We start from the raw sequence: 24,781 nt of genomic DNA, 5'->3' as shown, positions 1-24,781 counted from the left end.
CAATTGAGGTAGTCAGTAAATTAATAAAAATATGAGCCATGCCATTAAGAAAGTTCGGGATAACAGCGTTTGGAATTGAACGGGTTACATCAGCTCCTTGTCTATGCGGATGATGTGAATATGTTAGGAGAAAATTCACAAACGATTAGGCAAAACACGGAAATTTTACTTGAAGCAAGTAAAACGGTAGGTTTGAAAGTGAATCTCGAAAAGACAAAGTATATGATTATGTCTCGTGGTCAGGATATTGCATGAAATGAAAATATAAAAATTGGAGATTTATCTTTTGAAGAGGTGGAAAAATCCAAATATCTTGCAGCAACAGTAACAAAATAATATAAATGATACTCGGGAGGAAATTAAACGCAGAATAAATATGGGAAATGCCTGTTATTGAATAATTTCAAGGGAAAAATTGTTCCGGGGCAGGGTATCGATCCCGGGACCTCTGGTTGAACGTACCAGCGCTCTCCCAACTGAGCTACCCGGGAACTCCACCCGACACCGTCTCAACTTTTCCCTTTATATCCACACAACTCGCGTGGGCTGACGAAACGCTCAGTTGGGAGAGCGTTGGTACGTTCAACCAGAGGTCCCGGGATCGATAAACGGCCCCGGAACAATTTTTCCCTTGAAATTATTCAAATCTGCTTTACAGGAAGCTTCACCTGAAAGACTAGATTTGCATAATATATACGTCACTGTGTACGTTAACAGAAAACCACAATTCCAAGTCACAGAGAGTTTGTGTGCACTCGATGTGGGTCTCTGGCGTTTCGTCAGCCCACGCGAGTTGTGTGGATATAAAGGGAAAAGTTGAGACGGTGTCGGGTGGAGTTCCCGGGTAGCTCAGTTGGGAGAGCGCTGGTACGTTCAACCAGAGGTCCCGGGATCGATACTCGGCCCCGGAACAATTTTTCGCTTGAAATTATTTAAATCTGCTCTACAGGAAGCTTCACCTGAAAGACTAGATCTGCATGCCTGTTATTATTCGGTTGAAAAGCTTTTGTCATCTAGTCTGCTGTCAAAAAAAATGAAAGTTAGAATTTATAAAACAGTTATATTACCGGTTGTTCTGTATGGTTGTGAAACTTGGACTCTCACTTTGAGAGAGAAACAGAGATTAAGGGCGTTTGAGAATAAGGTTCTCAGGAAAATGTTTGGGGCTAAGAGGGATGAAGTTACAGGAGAATGGAGAAAGTTACACAACGCAGAGCTGCACGCATTGTATTCTTCACCTGACATAATTAGGAACATTAAATCCAGACGTTTGAGATGGGCAGGACATGTAGCACGTATGGGCGAATCCAGAAATGCATATAGAGTGTTAGTTGGGTGGCCGGAAGGAAAAAGACCTTTGAGGAGGTTTAGACGTAGGTGAGAGTATAATATAAAAGTGGATTTGACGAAGGTGGGATATGATGAGAGAGACAGGATAGGGCCCAATGGCTGGCTTATGTGAGGGCGGGAATGAACCTACTGGTTCCTTAAAAGCCATTTGTAAGTAAGTAAGAGATATTATCTTCTTTTTATTCTCATTTCTTCCTACGTCTTTCCATTCTCTCTCTCTCTCTCTTTCCCTCTTTCCGTCACTCCTGTTATGTAATTCCTCAACTAGGCCTATCTATCTTATCTAATTTGCCTGCTACACTTTGTGCTACCTTGGAATTTGATAAGCAATCACCGGGGCTTTAGGTACGATCGCATTATGTTCTGCTCCATAAGAGTATTCTACGACAGCAGATTCAGAATTATAATGTGACATCTTTCTTATATAGTTACGATGGCATAATATACGAGAATAATGCATGGATATCAATATATTTTATTCTAATTCTTTAGTCCAAATGAGACACAAGTAGGTAGTAAGATATTATTTTTTAAAGTCGAAATTTAAGGATAAAATATACCGGTACATTAAAATTATATAATTTCTAAAAATAAATGCACAAAGCATTGTTATTATAGGAAGTCAATAAAATCACTGTTACATAAAGCTCCATATTTGAAGTGTGATATTTTGGTCCAGGGCAATTTATTTGGATGCAATGAATATAAGTAATTTCTTGAATCTGTACCACAACTGTATTACAAATGATTGTCTTATAATTCTCAACAAGGAATGCATGCGCCCTGGACCATATAAACTAAAACGATCATTTCCAAGTGCATGAAAAGTGGCTGTTTCGGAAACCTATGTAAATCTAAAGCTGTAGGTAGCCTAGTTGATTATTTTAATTTTTGCACAGAGGTGTTGAGGAATCGTAAATAATAAAAATCTTCACTTATTGGTGGAAATCCTACAATTCTCTTATTTCTAGAGAATATGTTCACGGTATGGTGAAGATATAGGTTATAGCATGAATATGATACCTAATATCGAGGTTCACGGCCGCCATACCTCTCCGACCCAAATCCCATCCTCACCTTCCCGTGGTGCAACCCGTTTTGAACGAACGAGGCTCTGGGGACCGAGTATCAGCGGTATAACTGAAATGTCATATGCAGAGGAAATGCTGTATAGGTGGGAACCCCACCAATTGCACCTCTTTGGGCTAGCAACCCATTGAGCGTCATTTTTACATTGCTTTCAAGTCTCAACAGAAGCCTCGGATGACAAGGATTGTCTGTTTTATTACTATCCATATGGCAAAAGATTTCTAGGCTGTCCAAAGAAGAGATGGACTGAAAATTCTAGTTTGAGACCGTAACAGGCCACTTGGCCTAATACTTGTTAGGAAGATGATGATGATGATGATGATGATGATGATGATGACGGCCGCCATATTATCAACGAATTATGTTTTAAATTGTCTTGTCAGGGCAAAAACGGCGTATGAGAGTCACGCATTCTAGGAAATTGCGCAAAATTCATCAGATATCATATAATACATAAAGAATAAAACCAAATGTTGAAATAACAAGAAAACGATATAAAAGTCAGTTTTGAAGTAGGCCTAGTAACTTTAACCTTTCTTTCTAAAAAATTGGGCGATATTAACTCATTTATTCAAGTGCCAGAACTTAATATGATATTGTCATAGTCGTCCGTAGTCCAAAAGAGGACTTGAATCAATGTCACACCAGGAGGGTCCCTGCGGGGGCAGAGTGATCAGACCTTCATGTAGGCGATCCAGGTTCGAGTTTCGATCAGCCAGTGACACTTATGGCGGACAATGCCACAGTTGGGATTTTTCTCGGTGCTCTTCTGTTTACCCATATTAGGCATCTACGTCATTCCGTCGACACATTTCCATTTCGTAATCATTCCACGGCCGGCTAATGACGCACGCAGGGGCTGGTCTAGGAACGAGTGGGGTTTTCTGCTCGAAACCTGGATACGCAGCGAACCTTAGTGTAGATCAGAGGTCTCCAAACCGCGTATACTAGTCGTTCGTGATCCCGATGCTGCCCGCCGAACGCAGTGTGCTCTAGAGAAGGGGAGAGACTCGTACCTCAATAGATGGGAGCGGTCAGTGAGGGATTGTGGCAGCGATCTCCCTTATGTTTACAAATAATAACATCGAAAGGATAAGAAATATCATACGTTCGTATATTATTTTGACATACTAGGAAGTTTCTACTTTTTATTGGGGAATATTCATTAACGGAATAATTCATTTCGCATTACATCTAGAAGACATTCTGTATGCACGATTTTACAAAATGCTCATTCTGTAAAGGGCTTCATTGATTCTCCAATATTCCAAGTTAGAACATAGCTAGCAAGATTTTTTTTTTTTTTGTTTAAGACTGAGGATACGTGTGTGATTTGTGTTTGTATTTTCTTGTTTCAAATTTTATCAAAATATTTGTATGTATTTCACCTAAAATGAAACGAAAACTCTAAGTATATCTTGCGAAACTGAGTGTAAACGTATCGTAATATACTGATTATTATGTATAACCAACAGTTATACAGACGTCCCAAAATAAATTATTTTCACATGTTGAATTTTAACACACTTTTAAGATTTTTCGAACAAATTAAACATTTCATATTCTTCCCACTAATACGAAAATATATTTCTCTTCCGTTTCATCCTTGAATGTACTACGTCCATGATTAGAAGACATTGTGAAACGGTCGAACACTCCGACCAACACAATGATAATGGCAGTCCGCCACTGCTCTTCGTTTGCGCATAAACATTGAGTACAGTACACGTGGAGATGGGTGAGGCGGAGCGCGCGCATTACGTACTGGCTTCGGTTCCGTTCAGTGGCTTACTCGCGAATACGCTTTTGGAGACGTCTGGTGTAGATAGCGGGTATGGGTTTGGGAATGTGCCTGGCTTGAGGGGTAGCGCAATAGATTTAGGCTAGTGCTGGAAATTCCATTCCGTTCCACACCGGCAGGCAGCCGTTGAGTCTGAGCGTAACTTTTGCAGGCTGGAAGGGAAACTAGCGACTCTGAACGAGCGGCGGGCAGCCCTGCAGACGCTGCTGCAGACGGAGCGCGGAGCCATGAGCCGCCTGCGCGAGTCCCTGTCGGAGAGCGAGCGGAAGCAGCAGGAGGCGAAGGAGCGCATGCGCTGCCTGGAGCTGCTGCTGAGGCGCTACGAGACGCGCAACACGGAGCTGGAGGAGCGCGAGTCCGCGGTTCGAGGCCGGCTGGAGCTGCTGCAGCGCTCCGTGCCCGCGCTGCTGGTGTGGAGCATGTGGCGCGCGGTGCAGGACCGGTCGGAGGTGGCCACGCAGTCCGAGGCCGAGCTGCGGCGCCGCGTGCAGGAGCTGGAGTGCAAGGAGCGCGCCTACATGGAGACCCTGCGCCAGGCCGACGACCTGTGGGCCGACGTCGAGGACTCGTACAAGAGCCGCGTGGCCGGCGCCGAGGAGCGCGAGGCCGCCCTGCGCACGCGCCTCGAGGACAGCGAGACGCGGCTGCGGCACGCCACGCGCCGCGGCGAGGACGCGCAGGGCCTGCTGGAGCGCCTGCAGGGCGTGGAGGCGGGCGAGCGCGCCGCGCAGGACCGTGCGCGCAGGCTGGAGGCCGAGCGGGGCCGGCTGCTGGAGGAGACGGACACCCTGCGCCGCGCGCTGGACGCCGCGCAGGCCGAGCTGGAGCGCATGCGCGGCCTGGTGGACGGGCCTCTGCGCGAGGAGCTGCGGCGCGAGAGGGCGCGCTCGGAGACGCTGCAGGGCGAGGTGCGGGCGCTGGAGCGCGACCAGCGGGAGCAGACGGCGGCGCACGACGCGCAGCTCAAGAGCCTCAAGGCGCAGCTAGGCCGCACGTCCCGCGACCTGGTGGACCTCGAGTGCACCAACGGCGAGCTCAAGGAGGAGGTGGACACACTGGAGGCGAGTATTCAGAGAGTTGCCGCACTATGCAGGGGAACAGATTGCTTGACTCACCCGTAAAGGCTGGTTCACAATAAACCGAGAACGTAGACGAGTATGCATATCGATATGCATGTCAATAACGATATGTAAAGTCGATATTACACAGTCTGATGTTATTTGTGTATAATTGACCAATGGCGTTCTCTCATGAGTACAAGGCAGCCAACATAAACACAGGTTAACCAACTTCGAAATTTCAACTCGAACATTTCATTAGGTACGGTACTATAAATATGCCCATGCATCTTTATTATCACAACCTATTTTAAGTCTGATGAAATAGTATTGAAACGGAGAAAAATTCTCTCCGGCGCCGGGATTTGAACCCGGGTTTTCAGCTCTACGTACTGATGCTTTATCCACTAAGCCACACCGGATACAACCCCGGCGTCGTATAGAATCGTCTCAGATTAAGCTCCAACTCTTGGGTTCCCTCTAGTGGCAGCCCTCTGCACTACGTCATAGATGTCTATGAACGTAGGACCGAAGTCCACATATGTGCTAAGGTGCCGGCGCCGGAGAGAATTTTTCTCCGTTCAAATACTCTTTCATCGTACGATGACGCAGAATATCTGCATGGAAATATCATATGTGCTTCGGTACATTAAAATAATATATATGATATGCGTAAATCACTTCGTGATTTAAGACGGCGCTTATTCCGTCGGATCCCGTCCAACTAGTCACTCATACCGAGTGCACCTCAGCACATGTGTGGACTTCGGTCCTGCGTTCATAGACCTCTGTGACGTTGTGCAGAGGGCGGCCACTAGAGGGAACCCAAGAGTTGGAGCTTAATCTGAGACGATTCTAACCGGCGTCGGAGTTGTATCCGGTGTGGCTTAGTGGATAAAGCATCAGCACGTAGAGCTGAAAACCCGGGTTCAAATCCCGGCGCCGGAGAGAATTTTTCTCCGTTCCAATACTCTTTCATCGTATGATGACGCAGAATATCTGCATGGAAATATCATATGTACTTCGGTACATTAAAATAATATATATTTTAAGTCTACCATAACGTAAAATAATTAGAGAAGAAACATTTGTAATAGAACAAAAATGAACACAACAGTAGTTATTGAATTGAAGCATGAATATGTAGTGGGTAATACAACCAATACAGTAATGAAATATGATTCGCTTCCGATCAAAGATGCAGCTATTGAAAGCCACGTATTCTCCTTCATTTTCTCATCTTTATACGAGGCGCGCCGCTTATCGTAGACGTGAGGATTTCAATATTAGAATCTCATCAAATAAAACTTGCTCCATGATGCACAGCACAGAACAAAATAATGCATAGGTTATGTCACGGTCTTCTTGCTACAAAATATATGACGACAAAATAGCTTTTAGATGGCAATAGAATGAATCTAGTGGGCTGTGATCGGAAACGTGAACGCCAAAGTTGAAACTTGCCCAACTCTCCGTTCCCGATCTCGGGCTCCGGCAAGCTTTTCGTTAATTGCGAATGCTCACATTTAAATGTACACATTTTAACAATTTTACCGTTTTCGTTTTCGTTCCGATTCTCGTTTCCGGTTTATTGTGAACCAGCCTTAAGCTGTAGCAGCGCGGGCGGACGTTCAGTTTCATTATGATAGGCCTACAATTACTGAGTGGTGGGGATGGAGTGCGCGGACAGCGGGAAGCGTACGAAGTGTTGACTGGGGTCACAAATAATGTTCAATTGCAAGAGTAGTAATGCAACACTACGTACTAACATGCCTTGCACAGTGCGATAACTCTCCGCTGCTTCTCTCTCTAGGCGCTTGATTAGAAATCATTCTTAGCCCGTTAAACGATCATCTATTGAGTTCGGTACGATTTTTAGAAGTTCACCGTGTTCAGTTTGTGAGAGACTTTTGTGTTCTTACACCCTGGCACAGAAACGAAAACAATCAAGGAACCGGAACTAGGTATCAGGCAAGAAAATGAATGAGTATTCTCTCTGTACCAAGAGCTACTTTTTTTCAGAATTATTAACGGGTCCAGCAGATAGGTTCTTCTTTCCTTTCTTTAACGTGAATACGTCTTTAAACTCAGATCGTCACTTAGGGTATCAGGACAGAAACGACGATGTAACGTTTGCAGGGAGATCCATTCCCACACTATAGGTAACTTCGTGACTAGTAACATCTGTACTAATAATAAATCTGTAGCCGAAATTTTTCTGGTAATTTTCGATTTTCCAAAAATAATTGGACCTAACGTATATAATTAACCACCCTGAAACCGAAAATCGCTTTTTTGAAATTTTTGTTTGTATGTCTGTCTATCTGTATATTTGTTACCTTTTCACGCGATAATGGCTGAACGGATTTCGATGAAAATTGGAATATAAATTAAGTTCGTTGTAACTTAGATTTTAGGCTATATGGCATTCAAAATACATTATTTAAAAGGGGAGTTATAAGGGGGCCTGAATTAAATAAATCGAAATATCTCGCTTATTATTGATTTTTGTGAAAAATGTTACATAACAAAAGTTTCTTTAAAAATAATTTGCGATAAGTTTTATTCCTTGAAAAATTTTGATAGGACTGATATTTAATGAGATAATTGAGTTTTAAAATTAAAATAACTGCCATCTAAGGCCGTGTAATGAATTAAAAAACAAATGACTTCTTCTATAAGGGGCCTTGGACAGCAGCAATCGAAAACTATGAATCATAGCCTACAGAGAATGTTTCTGTGTTTGTATGAAGTAATATCGGAAGCTAAACTAACCGATTTGTAAGTATAATTAATTATTATTTCACCCTTGGAAAGTGTAGTTCCTCTAGAATCTAGATGGACATAATGCTATAATGTTATTACAGTAACTTCTGATATAATATAATATAATTATAATATAATTTAAGTTATTTGAAGGGTTCACAACCATAGTGGGCCAAGCGCCATTTACTGAATACGTAGAAAACAAGGGTTAAAATTAAGTTATTACCATAATTCAATGGAAACCTATAACAAGTAAAATAAAATATACACATTAAATCTAAATGATGTCAATCTTCATTAAACTATGGTTGCATGTAATAAAAATTAAGAAACAGGTTAAAGGAATTGTCATTGCACCAAATGAGTGTCTCTGGACCAAAATGATCGCATTTTAATTATTTGGATGCAATTTAAATTAAGTAACATATTAAACGATTTATCCTTCTATCAAACACGAATGTTCCCTGGATCAAACGTCCTATTTTAATTATGTAATTACTTTATATTTATTTCTAACGGGTGCAGCGGAGCGCACGGGTACGGCTAGTGATTGAAATAAATGTGTCTTGTTCGATCGAATTTACGAGTGCGATACGAGTATGACCATGAGGTGACACCGCGCATTCATGAGGCGCGGATGAGTGTTCACGGTGTCTGGGGGTCATTTCGGTTATGAGCGGAAATTTCCGGACATTATATCTCGCGACGCTGATGTGTTGGTTCACTAATTTTGGTGCCAAACGAAAAATCTCGTCTAGATCTGTCGATTTAAGCTAGAAGTATTCACGTAAAACCATCAGCCGTGTCTCCGACCCGCACCCAGAATCTTGTTCTATATCATGCATATATCATGGCCCAATATACATTTTCTAACGAAACGGTCCGTAGTTCGATTCCCGGCGAGGGCGAAGATTTATCTCCATTCACGGGACTGGGTATTTGTTCCTTTCTTGTATTTGCCCTGTGATGTCTCTGCGATGGTCCTGCATCTTCAGGTCAGGGAAGCCCGCCGTGTGAAAGTCTAGTGCAAAGCGGTGCTAGAACATCTAGATGATGATCTACTGCCTTACAAAGGACATGAAGTTACCTTTACTGATAGCGGATTGCCGTGGCTAACGAGGAAGACAGGCTGCGAAGCGAATCGCAGTTACATGGGTTATCTTGGTCTAGTCTTAGACACGTGACAATCGCTTAATATAAATACATGTTCAAAGTTCTTAAAAAAATCTCATGTTAAACGTGCATTTATGTATAAACTTGTTCAATGTTTATTTATTTATTTATTTATTTATTTAGCCTGGTATAGATAAAGCCATCAGGCCTTCTCTTCCCCTCTACCAGGGGATTACAACTACAATATTAAGAATACAATTACAATTATAATTACAACTAATATTAAATTTACAATTACAATAAAAATCCAAGTACTAAAAGATTAACTGATTAATAAAAGCTAGACAGTTTATTGTAAAAGTTAAGAAGAGAGAAGCATTTCTTTTATTGATTAAGTAAAAATTAAACCTACTCTACGCAGTAAGAAAATACTTATTAAGTTTGCTTTTGAACGCTACTAAATTCCGACAGTCTCTGATGTCACTGGGTAGGGTATTCCACAAGCGCGAGAGCGAGATTGTGTATGATGATGAATACGATGATGTCTTATGTGTTGGTATGGCTAGTATGCGGCTATTTTGCGTGCGTGTGAAGAGATTATGATGACAGGTAACTGAAACGGGAGGCAAGGTAGGTAGGTGTAGAAGTGTGAAGGACTTGGAAAAGGAGAACAAGAGAATGAAAATTTCTACGTTCGTTAATGTTGTCGATGTTAAGACTAAGAATGTGACGTCGCGCTTTAGCCTGTCTTCCTCGTTAGCCACGCGGGTTTCAATCTGACGTCATCACCTGTCTTTCACTCTCCTTGCTTTGCGATAGGACTTCTTAGTGGCGAAGAGAAGTAAGCTTATGTTTCGAAATGGAATAGTGTTCAGTCCATATTTTAGAAGTTGGAACACATGTATTGAATTCATTCCTGAAAGACAAAGACGGAAGAAGACCAGTACGAGATAGTAAAGTGATTCATTATGTGCGTGTTGCAGGCCAAGGTGTCGGAGCTAAAGGCTGTCATCGACGAACAAAAACAAAACGAAGAGAAACTAGTGATTTCGATGTCGCAGACGATCCTGCAGAAGGAGCAGGAGCTGGAAGAGGCGAAGAGGGAGATGAGGTACTCGCAGATGCCCAGCGCCCACGAGGAGCTCAAGAAAGCCGGCGGCGTCGCTGTAAGTCCCTAGCAAGCTTCTCTCAGCTTATTTTGACTGTGACTTGGCTAGCTTTACTAAAGTTGTGTCTTGATGTAGGAAGCGGCGGACCAGCAGATCCCCAAGGCAGCGGGGGAGCCCACCGCCCCTGCGCAGGTGAGTTTGCCTTCAGAAATACGCTTTTAGGTATTATATTAAACTGATGATATTAAGGATGCAGAGACATGTTTTTTAAAGAAACTATAACTAAACTTTTTATAACATCACTATAATTTCTCTTTTGTTTAAAAATAAAATTATAAACGCTTGAAACACAATATGGATATATTTTTCATCTTTGTGACATCAGTTCTTTGCTTCTGATGCTTTGCCATAACACGGAGAGTGTTGTTACTTGCAAATTTTGATGTACTTTTCCCACATTGCTTAATGAATACATCAAGGGACCCGAAGTTTTAATAGTAGAGCCTACAGACCTGCGGTTGTTAAACTTTAGAATTCGAGGACTCCTTTCATACCCATACCTAGTATTACAGTATGTGCATTTTGCCGGACCCCTCATTTCATTAACTTTATATTTTTGCTCAGTATAAAGTAAAAAAAATCTTGTCATATATGTAAGTTATTTATTTTTCACTTTACAAACTCAAATTCAGTTTACAAACATTGCACAGATTAGCTTTATTACTAAAGAAAAAGTTACATTTACTACTTACTTACTTTTAAGGAACCCGGAGGTTCATTGCCGCCCTCACATAAGCCCGCCAGTGGTCCCTATCCTGAGCAAGATTAATCCAGTCTCTATCATCATATCCCACCTCCCTCAAATCCATTTTAATATTATCCTCCCATCTACGTCTTGGCCTCCCTAAAGGTCTTTTTCCCTCCGATCTCCCAACTAACACTCTATATGCATTTCTGGATTCGCCCATACGTGCTACATGTCCTGCCCATCTGAAACGTCTGGATTTAATGTTCCTAATTATGTCAGGTGAAGAATACAATGCGTGCAGTTCTGTGTTGTGTAACTTTCTCCATTCTCTTGTAACTTCATCCCTCTTAGCCCCAAATATTTTCCTAAGCAACTTATTATCAAATACCCTTAACCTATGTTCCTCTCTCAGAGTGAGAGTCCAAGTTTCACAACCATACAGAACAACCGGTAATATAACTGTTTTATAAATTCTAACTTTCAGATTTTTGGACAACAGACTGGATGATAAAAGCTTCTCAACCGAATAATAACAGGCATTTCCCATATTTATTCTGCGATTAATTTCCTCCCGAGTATCATTTATATTTGTTACTGTTGCTCCAAGATATTTGAATTTGTCCACCTCTTCGAAGGATAAATCTCCAATTTTTATAGTTCCATTTCGTACAATATTCTGGTCACGAGACATAATCATATACTTTGTCTTTTCGGGATTTATTCCAACCCTATCGCTTTACTTGCGTCAAATAGAATTTACGTGTTTTCCCTAATCGTTTGTGGATTTTCTCCTAACATATTCACGTAATCTGCATAGACAAGAAGCTGATGTAACCCGTCCAATTCCAAACCCTCTCTGTTACCCTGGACTTTCATAATGGCATACTCTAGAGCAAAGTTAAAAAGTAAAGGTGATAGTGCATCTCCTTGCTTTGGCCCACAGTGAATTGGAAACTGACCTATACGAACTCTGCTGTACGTTTCACTGAGACACATTTTAATTAATCGAACTAGTTTCTTGGGAATACCAAATTCAATAAGAATATTATATAAAAGTTCCCTCTTAACCGAGTCATACGCCTTTTACATTTTATGAAAATTATTGTACATATTTATTACTGGAATATCATGGTGTTTTATTGTATTTTTCATAATGAAATAACAAATCAAATTTTAGTTAGAAAATTCACATGCGGATCCCTGGGGTCCTAGGACCACATTTTAAAAATTGATGCTGTACACGATATTTATACTTTGTCAATCCCAATCTCACTCAGTAGAATAGGTAGAACATTCTTTGACTATCCTGGTGCTTGAATCTTGCGGATGAATTGCAGTCTGTTTCTATTCATGGTATGAATTTACTTCGCCTATTTTCGCTGTCGGTATGACTAACGTAAGTCACAGAAGTCGATCGTACTGTGAATCACGAGCGTTCGCAGAGAATGACTGTGAGTCAGCCATTGTGTCAACACGTGACGTGAAGTGAAAATAAATCTTCTTCCCTTTGTTGCTGTTTATATACAGTAGGCCTGCGTCCTGATGCTATCTGTGAATTGCATGTCTGCATAACGAAGAGGAAAAATAGACTCACTATACTTACATTCCACTCACTCCTCCATGCGAGATGTTAAGATCATCCTACAGTTTGGTTACATATGTCCGGATTAATGGGGATTGTCTCATTTTGAGGGCACATTCACATTTGTTCCTTTTTTTTTATTTATTTACTTTTTTTTTTTTTTTGCCCTTTGTCCCTATTTTTAATGGTAACATGTAAAAAGTCTGAGAACGTTATTTCTTTGACTGTTAAATAGTTATGACTCAATAAGTCAAGAGAATTTATGTGTTGTATCTGCATCTAACTTTTTTTTTAGTATGACAGACTAACTTTTCCACATTTTCGTGGATGTTGCTGAAAGAGCCACCGAATTGGTCAGTAGTTAAAAACACTGTTAAATGGTTCAGAGATAATGATATTGTTGTCGCTGATAGTTCATTATTTAATAAATTTATATCAAGTATTTTTTTAATTTAAAATCTTATGAATGAATGGATATTTAGTAACTACAAATTGTTTTCACCTACTGTTAGTTTTTCCACTACGTTTTTTCAGCTTGAGTATTTCGTGTTTAATAATAATAATAATAATAATAATAATAATAATAATAATAGTGGTCCACACCTGTGGAGTAACGGTTAGCGAGTCTAGCCGCGAAACCAGGTGGACCGGGTTCGATTCCCGGTCGGGGCGAGTTATCTGCTTGAGGTTTTTTCCGGGGTTTTCCCTCAACCCAATATGAGCAAATGCTGGTAACTTTCGGTGTTGGACCCCGGACTCATTTCACCGGCATTATCACCTTCATCTCATTCAGACGCTAAATAACCTAAGCTTTTGATAAAGCGTCGTAAATAACCTATTAAAATAAAAAATAATAATTTTCTCTTAAGTGATACTAGTAATTTGCTCAGTTAGTTTAAATGTTCATGTTATTTCATGTTTCATGTAACTTCATTCTATTGTCTTCATGTAATTATTTATGTGTGATTTAAAATTGTGTTTTAATAAGCAATCCATTCAATGAATTTCATGTCTATTGTTTATAACGTGGTTGAGTGGAAGAGAATGACTTAATGACCTTAACTCTGCTAGACAAAAAAAACTTTTACTGTTTCTGCTGTTCCTATTACAGCTACTGCTACTAATGCTATTGTTTCTGCTGCTGCTTTTGCTACTATTACTGTGCTAGTTAACTTAAGGGAAGAGGATGGTATATTTGGTGAAAAATGAGTAAATTAAAAAAAAAAATCTTTAAAATACCCTGTGATATGTGTGGAATGCATAGCATAACATTTCGTGGGTATTTGTGCCCTTATCGGACGTTGAGTCGCCATTTTCAAACTTCCTGCGCTATGGATTTTTAAATCACACGCCCGCGTTTATAGGTTTCCAGTAACTTCATTTTTTTTGCTACATTGCCAGACAAAAAGGGATATAATTTCTGAACTATTAAAGATACATGCATGAAATTTAGAACACACATTCTTTAGACTATTAGGAAACTTTTCTCTGTAACAGAATTGTGTTAATTGATTTCATTTTAAAACTACGTCCGTTTGTTTGCAAGAAAGGAAATCAGAAAATTGTTATTAAATTTTAATTGTTTATTTTACAAACGTAGGAACTAATATCAAAATTCTGTTACAGACAGTTTGTAGAACATGCTATATACATTGCAAAAAACTGTTTGAATCTATCTTTAAAAACGGTTTAGATATATCGGTTTTAGTACAATCCTGCATTGGGTTTTTTTTTTCAAATTTGGGCCCCCAAATATTTTTTTTTCAAAATATTTTTATTTGGTTGAGTTGCCACATCTATGAGCTCTCTACATACAAAAATTAATATTTTACACCAAATAGGAAAAAAAGTTTTAAAAAATACCGTCCCCTCCCCTTAATCTTTGTCTCAGTACTGGCACCTTTTCTAAGAATGAATGAAGTCGATGCAGTGATTGGTGCTGACTGAATGCCGCCAGATAAAGTAATAATAATTAATTGTGTAAATTAGTACATGAACTCGAAATAATCGAGTTGTTTATGTATGCAGGGCGCCGAGGAGCCGAAGAAAGTGCTGCCAGTGAAGCCGTGCGGCTGCAAGTGCATGTGCGGGGCCGAGCCATCGGTGAGTACGGTGCAAAACAGCTGAGAACTCTCGCGGAATCTGTTTTCAGAAAATCTGCCTGAACTTCGAACCAGCTTCGCGTCTTGTATGTAATATGTTACAATCCAGCTCTCTTTCTTTCTCTTTTCTTGTGTTGCCGAGATAAGGCCTCGGTTTTGGAGTGCAGGTAGCGTCAAAATTTCGGAGTGTGTTCTCGTCAACGTGTGACGAAACCCACCATAAATCATTGACTTAGGGCAGGCCTGCATAACTCGCAAAGTAGGGGAACTATGACGTCAGCCTCACTCCACTTCTATTGGGGATGATCGACATCCGGCCCGAGAATGAATGTTGATGCAGCCGAGCGTAACTAGAACGCCGTGACCGCACAGGTAGAAAAGGTGGGTGGGGTAAAAGAGGGGAGGAAAATAGTCTCTCTCAAGAGCTACAGTTCTGCAGGCCTGACTTAGGGAATGGTTTCCTGCGGAACAACGGTAGAGAATGTCCACTACAGGGTTATTCTCCTGGGAAAACTAAGGTAATGGTTGTTTTATGTTAAATATTCGCAGAAGACTCTCGAGGTACGCGAAATTACTGACCAACGCGGTCCAGCAAGCGCAGGAGAGTCTGCATCTTCCTTCCAGTACTCCGAGAGCGAATACAGCAGGACCTCAGCAGAAGACTTTCCCTTCGGCGAGTCGGGGAGGTGCGTCCAAGAGCCACCAAGACCGTCTCTCACTTTTACAGACAGCGAGCTTGAAAGGGCGATCAATGCTCCTGCTGTTGAAGGCGTTCAGATTAGTTCCAGGGAGCGTTTATTTCAGGAAGAGTTCCCTTCGTTGAAAGTTGCTCAGACAGGACTTAGAGCAGATGAAACGTCTGAAGGTTTGACGCTTTTGAAACAAACAGAAACAACAATGAGAGCTGATCCTTCTTTCACCTACTCAGAAAGCGAGTACAGCAGGGTGAGTGCAGAAGATATCCCTTTCGGTGAAGTAGGGAAATGCATTCTAGAACCCCCTAAACCAGCTCCGAGTTTTACGGATAGCGAACTTGAAAGAGCAATAAATGCCCCTGCCTTAGAACATGTTGTACTGGGTTCGAGGGAGCGCTTATTTGACGGCGAATTTCCATTCTCACTTGTTCTTCAGACGATTAAGCAGGAAAGAAGAACTGAAGAATTATCGAAGTTAGAATCTGTACCGTTAGAACCTTCTTTCACTTACTCAGAAAGTGAATACAGTCGACTCACAGCGGAAGATTTTCCGTTCGGTGAGGAAGGAGAATGTATCCTAGAGCCTCCTAAAGAACCTCTAACGTATACAGACAGCGAACTCGAAAGGGCAATAAATGAACCTCCTGTAGCTTACGTTGAACTTGGTTCAAAAGAGCGACTCTTTCAACATGAATATCAAACGTCTACAGAAGAGAGTAAGAGAACAGAAATACCGATAGAAATAAGTAGGGTTGACTCAGAAACAAAGAAAACAATGGCTGTCCCTGCTGCAGAAAAGACGTCCGAGGATGTATGGCCGAGATTCATAGACGACGTATGTAATATTGAGCTTGAAGAAGACCTGAGAACTTCTCCGTTGACTTATGGTTTTGTAAAAGAAGCCCATGGCGATTCCGGGCCTGCCTCTAGTGGTTCTGTTTGCCATGTGTTTTGTTGGGGTGTGTCAGATAAATGCTCCTTTGTGACATATCCACATATACGTGCAGATTTAAGACAGTCTTCCATGTTTGATTTGAAAAATCCCGAAATTTCTTCTCTTTCTGCAGAAAATGTTCAAGGATCTGCCAGTGCTGAAATGATAGTAACAAATTCAGAAGAAGAAAGGGATGATCCAGAGAAGAAAAAGGAAACAATGTCACTAGCAGGGGCTTCGGATAAGTCAGAACTTATTCAAAGAGATTACATTTCAGCAGACAATTGTGGATGTGATGTTTTTTGTTGGAGCACACACGAGATAAGCAAGCTTGACAGACTGCCTTTTATCATAACAAGAGCAAGAAGCTCATCTGAGTTTTGTTGGGCACAACCAGGAGAAGTTGCACGAATAGATGAGCAGGGAGAGGCCATGGCTATGGAAGATGCACCGAAGATGCTTCCACAAAGTTTGACTACCGTTTATGCTGGTACGATGATTTCAAAGTCAGCCGAGGCAACCACAAAGCCAGAAGGAGCCCCTGTAGATGATGCACTCTCGTCCGTTGACAACATCCTGGATGACGTAATCGAAAGGATCTTGCCGTCTGATGAACATGGTGTTCCTCCAACAATGCAGGAGGACTATGAAAGCGGTGCTAAGGAAGGTGAGCCTCAGGGTGAGTCCCTATTGTGCAGAACGGGAAGCTTAATCATTATGTGTGAATATTTCGTCCCTCGATGTCTCCTTGATTGAGAAACAGGTACTTGCACAGGGAGCGACAGTCAGGGCTTTTGGGAGATCATTTTAATGAATAATTTCAAGGGAAAAATTGTTCCGGGGCCGGGTATCGATCCCGGGACCTCTGGTTGAACGTACCAGCGCTCTGCCAACTGAGCTACCCGGGAACTCCACCCGACACCGTCTCAACTTTTCCCTTTATATCCACACAACTCGCGTGGGCTGACGAAACACCAGAGACCCACATCGAGTGCACACAAACTGTGTGTGATTTGGAATTGTGGTTTTCTGTTAACGGGCACAGTGACGTATATATTATGCAAATCTAGTTTTTCAGGTAAAGCTTCCTCAGATTTGAATAATTTCAAGGGAAAAATTCCACAATTCCAAGTCACACAGAGTTTGTGTGCACTCGATGTGGGTCTCTGGCGTTTCGGGAAAAGTTGAGACGGTGTCGGGTAGAGTTCCCGGGTAGCTCAGTTGGCAGAGCGCTGGTACGTTCAACCAGAGATCCCGGGATCGATACCCGGCCCCGGAACAATTTTTTCCTTGAAATTATTCAAATCTGCTTTACAGGAAGCTTTACCTGAAAGACTAGATTTGGATCATTTTAATGTCAACCCCAGTAACGTTATGTTATGTTATGTTATGTTATGTTATGTTATGTTATGTTATGTTATGTTATGTTATGTTATGTTATGTTATGTTATCCACCGGCGTAGCTCTGTCGGCTAAGGCGATTACCTGCCGATCCAGAGTTACGTTCGGGCGTGGGTTCGATTTCCGCTTGGGCTGATTATTTGGTTGGGTTTTTTCCCGAGGTTTTCTCCAACCGTAAGGCAAATGTCAGGTAACCTATAGCGAATCCTCGGTCTCATCTCGTCAAATACCATCTCGCGATCACCAATCCCATCGACGCTAAATTTATTTAATTTTATTGGGTTATTTTACGACGCTGTATCAACATCTCAGGTTATTTAGCGTCTGAATTAAATGAAGGTGATAATGCCGGTGAAATGAATCCGGGATCCAGCACCGAAATTTACCCAGCATTTGCTCGCATTGGGTTGAGGGAAAACCTTAGAAAGAGCCTTAACCAGGTAACTTGCCCCGACCGGGATTCGAACCCGGGCCACCTGGTTTTGCGGCCAGACGCGCTGACCGTTACTCCACAGGTGTGGACTCGACGCTAAATAACCTCGTAGTTGATACAGCGTCGTTAAATAACCAAGTAAAAAAATTACTCTGCAAGTGGCAAACACCCGATGGCAGTGGTAACTAATTACACACAATAAAAATAATACACAATAATTACATTAATAATTATTATTATTTATTTATTTATTTCGAATATTAATGTGCAAAACAACAGCACAAAGCCAATTACAGTTTAGCACAAAATAAAAAACAAAACAAAACAGAACAAATGATTATGAGAATGAATGAGAGAAAATGGCAGTGAGATGAAATACAATCCATATAATGGTCAACTTAATCATTCACCAAATGCAACAAAATAAATGGCAATATCTGACAAATAATAATAGTACATTATGCAACCATCCTATAATGATAGTAATCAAGACGCAAGTATGGATGTTTATGAAACGAGCGCAAGCGAGTTTCATAATATTCATACCAGCGTCTTAATTACCAGTATAGGCAAGTTTCATACGACTTTTTATGCTCGACCATATTTCTAACTTGAAATTACCGGTTTTCAGATGTATACATTTTATTTGTATCTGACAAGATCGAAAGTGACCTTGTTCTAGGTCGTGAATTGTGAGATGTGCGCAGACGCGAAAGTATTGATTTTTTCCGAGGAACAATAATGTCATTGACCTTGATGTAATCCCGTTAAACTTGATATAACCTTGATTATTGAATTCGACATTGAAAAACGAGATGACAAATTGAATTTATTTGAATATTATTTACAATTAACGCTAATTATTATAGTAACAGAACATAACCTTCTGCGACAGTATTACATTTCCAGCCTCCGTGACTTTTCGCTAATTCTCTTTCGATTGCATATCCGAGAATAATCGATACTTGCGGTTTCATAACTGTACAAAGCTGACTTGTCATTGGCTGAACACCTGTAAGCTGAGTTGTCATTGGCTGAACATCTGTACTTTAATGAGTAGGTGTACTTTAATGACATGCATTAAAGGACTGCTACCAGGTGTATAATTACTACATTTCGGCATGGTCGAGCATAAAATAACCTAATTAATAAGTGAACCTAATTTTCTATTACAACACACATATGTATAGGCCCTACATAAGTTTCACATTGATACTGTCTTTCACTTCACTCTCATCTCACTCACTGCGCTGGCACTATGACACATTTCACTGACACTATAGAACACACTATAAATTAACACTGAACTATTCACTGCCATTGTAAACCATAACTTCACTGACTCACCTTGCTTCACTGATACAACAGTGCAAATAAGAATAACAGTAATTATACAGGATGTAGTTCTGTTTATAAGTACAGGATTGAGGTTTCTATTATCACCAACAAAATATAATAATAATAATAATAATAATAATAATAATAATAATAATAATAATAACAATAATCTGTGAAAGCTGCCCTTAACTAATATCCTTCCAAAATTAAATACTCAACAATTAATGTTGTTGAGTACAAGGAAATTATTCGAAATTTCAAAGGTGAAATTGAGTGAAGGGATGAAACCTAGAACGCACGTAACAGTGGTTTTAAATTTCGACGTCTATGTAATTGACTTGTGTTTTTTGTTTAAATTATATTTAATTGAAATGAATAGTCATTCAGACTGTAATTTTTTTTAAATGAAAGCCCGGTGTCTTGAAAGTGAGTTAGATACAGGTTCGACAGTACTACTGTATCTTCGCGATTTCGAAAAGAAGAATTTGTAAGCATCTTTGCTTCATTTCGGTGATCAGCCTTCTTTCTCAGAAATGCAGATTTCATTGAAACGCCGGCTGTTGTGTTCAGATTACGTCAGTTTGCCTCTTGACGCAGGTATCGAAGGTGCTGAGCCACAAGCCGGTGCTGAAGAGGTGGCTACAGCCGCAGCACTGGAGGCAGTGCTGACGCCGGAGGTGGTGGGGCAGCTGGGGGAGGCGGACGCTACGCGGGAACAGCGTCTGCAGAGCCTCGTGCGGGTGAACGAGCAACTTCAGCACGAGGTGCAACAACTGAAGACGAGGTCTAGAGAAAAGGTGAGTGTCACAATCATTGCAACTACAAGCATGAAAGACCTCTTGTTTTATGATATTTCATTGCTTGCTTTTTAGAATAAACTATACAGGGTGATTCATTATTACGTGTAAATACTTTGTGTGTGTAATGTAGAGGTGAAACTAAGACTAAAAGGTTCTATACAACTTTTTCTTAAAACCTTTAATTCCAGAGTTAACGCCATTTTTCGTGGAACTTGCGCTCCCAAACAAAGAAAGGATAACACGCCAAATGTAAACTAATTATTACTTTCGTACAGTGCATTTGGACTTCAATACACTAGCACAAAGCTATAAATGGAGGTCTTTTAGTCTGTATGAACGAGTCTGGTTCGTCCATACATTCATACTCTCAAAGTTATGGTATGTAGCACAAGTTTTACCAATTACAGTTAGTCATGCTCGACAAATTTCTAGTGCAGTGCTATGGTTCATTTGGAAAGGTTGTTTGTTCAAAGTGCCTTTGTCGACCTTACATCTTCCTCTAGCCGCGGGTGGACTTGGACTGTGGGATGTCTCGGACAAATGTCTCTCCTTATTTCTATATAGAAATTTTATAATTGAATCTCAAAATGAAACGCTCAGTAAAGTGTGGTTTCAACAATGGCGTCACAATCTCGATCTAAGATGTCCTACGGATATTCGACAAATACCTTCTCAACTGAAATACTTAAGAGTATATTTACAAGAATGGAGTTATCTCCAAAATTACTATGATTCCTCGGCTTGTCCTTCAAAACAAGAACTTTATTCTCGTCTACAACATTACAGAGTAATCCTACCAATGCGCATTGTCAATATTCTGCCGAAAAATACAAATTTTACTCAACTATGGAAAAACATTACTCACAAAATTCTTCCTGCTACAATTAAATCTACTTGGTTTTTAATTGTTCACGATATAGTAGCTACTAGATACCGTCAATATCGTATACACATGTTGAATAGTCCTAACTGTCTATACTGTAATGAACCTGATACATTATCGCACAAGCTGGGGCGATGCTCCAGGACCCGTGATGTCTGGCAGCAATTGAAATGTTATATACAGAAGATGAACTTTACACAATACTATTAGTTTACACCAGATATTTGGCTACGACCGGACTTTCTACTTGCCAACAGTGACAAACATCAAGCTCTCATATGGATCCTTGGACATACCGCTCACTTCATAATAAATCATGAAGATTTGCTATGTGAAGAATACATCACATATATAAAGACAGAGGAATATAAAATGCAAGCAAAGGGAAGAAAATGTCTGCTTAACCATCTTAATTTTGTAGAATAATTATTGAATGTATGTAGATTTATAAGGCAGAGGAGAAGTGCCTCGGTAAAAATTTGCCGGTGTATTAAGCTATATATTTGTTCCTTTCTTCTTTCATATTGTTATGCTTCTGTTAAAAAGTATGTGAAGTTTAAAAACCTTTGTTATTGTTTAAAATTGATGATATGATATAAAAAAAAATACAAAAATAACCAAAGTCACTAAATCCATATCCTCGGCAGTCCCCTTATGCACGTTTAGTGAACCAAAACCAAACACAGTAAAGAATGTAAAACAATTTCTTCTAGACTTTACACATTTTCACAATTCTTAGTGTAATGCACGTTCAAAGTGCTGTCCCTCAACTTGAAGTCCAGAGGGTTCATGTCTGGTAATCTAGCTGGCCAAGGAGTTGGCCCTGCGCGACCTATCCATTGACCTGGATACGCAGCATTGAGATACGCCCTTACGTTGCGGCAGTAATGCGCAGGAGCGCCATTGTGCATAATCCATAAGTTCACTCGCGTTGAAAAAGGGATGTCATGTAGATTTCCCCAGTCAACCGCAGAGGTGAACTCGAGGTCGATTCCCCACAATACCACACCAAATGTGTGGGAGAACAGTAATGCTTATGCAGTTACTATGACGTAGGTGCCATCTATTGGAACTCTGGGATTTAAGATTGTGAGAAAAAGTTGTATAGAACGTTTTAGTCTTAGTTTCACCTCTACAATACACACACAAAGTATTTACACGTAATAATGAATCACCCTGTATATTTGAATTATTTAGCAAAATAAAATCAAATACACTATGATGTTCTTGTCAGTTTCACCGGGTACAGCTGTTTACAGATAAAAATGAGTGTCATAAAGATGATACAAATAGGCCTACTTTCTCATACGTTTCGCTTTCTGTGGAACAGTGAGTTTCTTTTATCAGACTTTGAATATTATTACTGTTTATAACAGGGATGCAAAACTGTGCTACAATTGTGGCACACGTCACAAGCCGGAACACGTGACTCATCTCTTCCTTTTACCTCACACGTCATTGGAGATGATAAGGGGAGAGGAGATATGTATTCAGTGTGCTTGCGGAACCTCACAGATACGTAATTCAAGGCCGGGGGATTGTGGAAGGGGAACAATCTCTTTCCCCATGCTTCCATCCCTCTCTTCCCCAGTTCTGCATCCCTGGTTTATAATTTATTTCCCTGAACTGTCAACAGTAATACCATCTATCGCTGTGGAGTGACGGTTAGCTTGTCTGACCATGTAACGAGCGGGTCGGGGTTCAAATTCTAGTTGGGATAAATTACCTGGTTGACATTTTTCCCTCAACCCATTAAGAGCAAGTGCTGCGTAACTTTCGGACCTGGACCCTTGACTCATTTCAATGGCATTGTCATCTTCATTTCACTGACAAGCAAACGTTCTGATGGGGGCAGATAAAAAATGTTAATTTTTTTTCTTCCACCATGTTAATAATGTTTAAAGAAGTGCTTATACAAATTTTGGCCACTCGACCGCAATTATGAGGGCCGTAAAAAAGTAAGTTCGCCAGGGGCCGTTAACAGAAAAAAACACAATTCCATTAGACAAATTTATTGAAACAGACACAGCAATTGTTGAGCTATTTTTCAACATATTTTCCATCGGAATTGAGACAGTTCTCATATCATGGGATCGACAGAGAGAGGTGCAGACGCAGTCAAACGCTGGTTCCGATCTGAGGCGGCTGACTTCTACGACACAAAAATTGATCCCATGGTATGACGAATGTCTGAATTCCAGTGGGGGATATGTTGACAAATAGCGCAACAGTTGCTTATCTGTTTCAATAAATATTTCTAGGCAATTATGCTTTTTCCTATAAACGGCCCCAGGGAAAATCACTTTCTGGGCGGCATCGTAATTGCGGTCGAGTGGCCAAAATTTGTATAAGCACTTATTTTGACATTATTAACATGGTGAAAGAAAAAAAAATAACTTTTTTATCTGCCCCCATCAGAACGTTTGCTTGTGAGACGCTACTTCGCACCTCAGATTATTTATTATAAATCAGCTTCATGTATTTTATCGAAACATAGGATTTAGTTATACTATTTTGCCGACAGAGGCAGAGGGACAAGTAGTATGCTCATTGTCTCAGTCACCACCTACTATGCAACTAAGGTATTACTAGGATACTAGAGACGAGTAATGTGATTCAGAGGCTGTAAATTATGCTTGGAGATTTTCAACTCCGACATGGAACACATGGCACTCTGTTATACAAAGTAATAATTTGTGAACATTGGTTGTCGTGTGCGCAGTCTGTTGAAATGGCGGAATTGAGAGCTGCCCTGTCACAACTGCAGAAGAAGATGAGGGACGACGACGTGGATGTGTTTGCGACGCCAGCCGTCAGGGAGGACGACGCCGCGCCACTGCCCACCTCCGTGCGCGACCTGCAGAGCATGATGGTCTCGCTCCAAAAGAAATGCCGCACCAAGGACCAGATGGTGATGGCCCTCGCCAAGGACCTGCGCGTGCGCTCAGTCAGCGGGGCGTTCGAGGACCTCCTGAGGAACGTGAGGATGTCGGAGGTGCAGCTTCCAGAAAAGCCACATGATTTCGACAAGGAAAAGCTCTGCAAGTACCTCAAGAGCCCAGTTGGAGTTGTAAGTGATTTGTGACGTCCTGTTACCCCTGAATCATAGAAAAATAGCCTTTATTTAAAAACACGAATACTACTACTACTACTACTACTACTACTACTACTACTACTACTACTACTACTACTACTACTACTACTACTACTTACTGGCCTTTAAGGAACCCGGAGGTTCATTGCCGCCCTCACACAAGCCCGCCATAGATCCCTATCCTAAGCAAGATTAATCCAGTCTCTACTATCATATCCCACCTCTCTCAAATCCATTTTAATATTATTTTCCCATCTACGTCTCGGCCTCACCAAAGGTCTTTTGCCTTTTGGCCGCGCGTCCTCAGGTTGCGGATCGAGGAGACGGCCTCCAGATATGGAGGGTAGCTACAAATATATTGAATAAGCAGTCGTGGACAGCCGATAAGGGGTGGTCCTCCAGCTTGGGGGTTGGGCGAAGGGCTAACAGCCAATCACCGTAAAAACAGCTTGTTACGAAGCCTAACAATATGCCTCGGAATGGGA

The 24,781-nt window shown here is 40.9% G+C and overlaps 1 protein-coding gene across 3 annotated transcripts in view; it reads left to right on the top strand.

The window, feature by feature from the left end:
* The window catches only part of Pif1A (PFTAIRE-interacting factor 1A), a 230,355-nt gene extending 206,155 nt beyond the window's left edge, over positions 1–24,200 (top strand). For 2 of the 3 annotated variants that reach the window (XM_069848923.1, XM_069848920.1), the window contains 6 exons: positions 4,392–5,301; positions 10,161–10,343; positions 10,422–10,478; positions 14,645–14,719; positions 20,117–20,316; positions 23,925–24,200. In XM_069848923.1, the coding sequence (XP_069705024.1) occupies positions 4,392–5,301; positions 10,161–10,343; positions 10,422–10,478; positions 14,645–14,719; positions 20,117–20,188 (1,297 nt within the window). In that variant the 3' untranslated portion in view covers positions 20,189–20,316; positions 23,925–24,200. The remainder of the gene's footprint in view (positions 1–4,391; positions 5,302–10,160; positions 10,344–10,421; positions 10,479–14,644; positions 14,720–20,116; positions 20,317–23,924) is intronic. The other variant, XM_069848921.1, reaches the window with a different exon arrangement.
* The last annotated feature ends 581 nt before the right edge of the window (positions 24,201–24,781 follow it).

Source organism: Periplaneta americana, chromosome 15 (genome assembly GCF_040183065.1).
Source record: "Periplaneta americana isolate PAMFEO1 chromosome 15, P.americana_PAMFEO1_priV1, whole genome shotgun sequence".
Classification (NCBI taxonomy): Eukaryota; Metazoa; Arthropoda; class Insecta; order Blattodea; family Blattidae; genus Periplaneta; species Periplaneta americana.
This window is presented reverse-complemented; position numbering and strand designations above follow the sequence as displayed.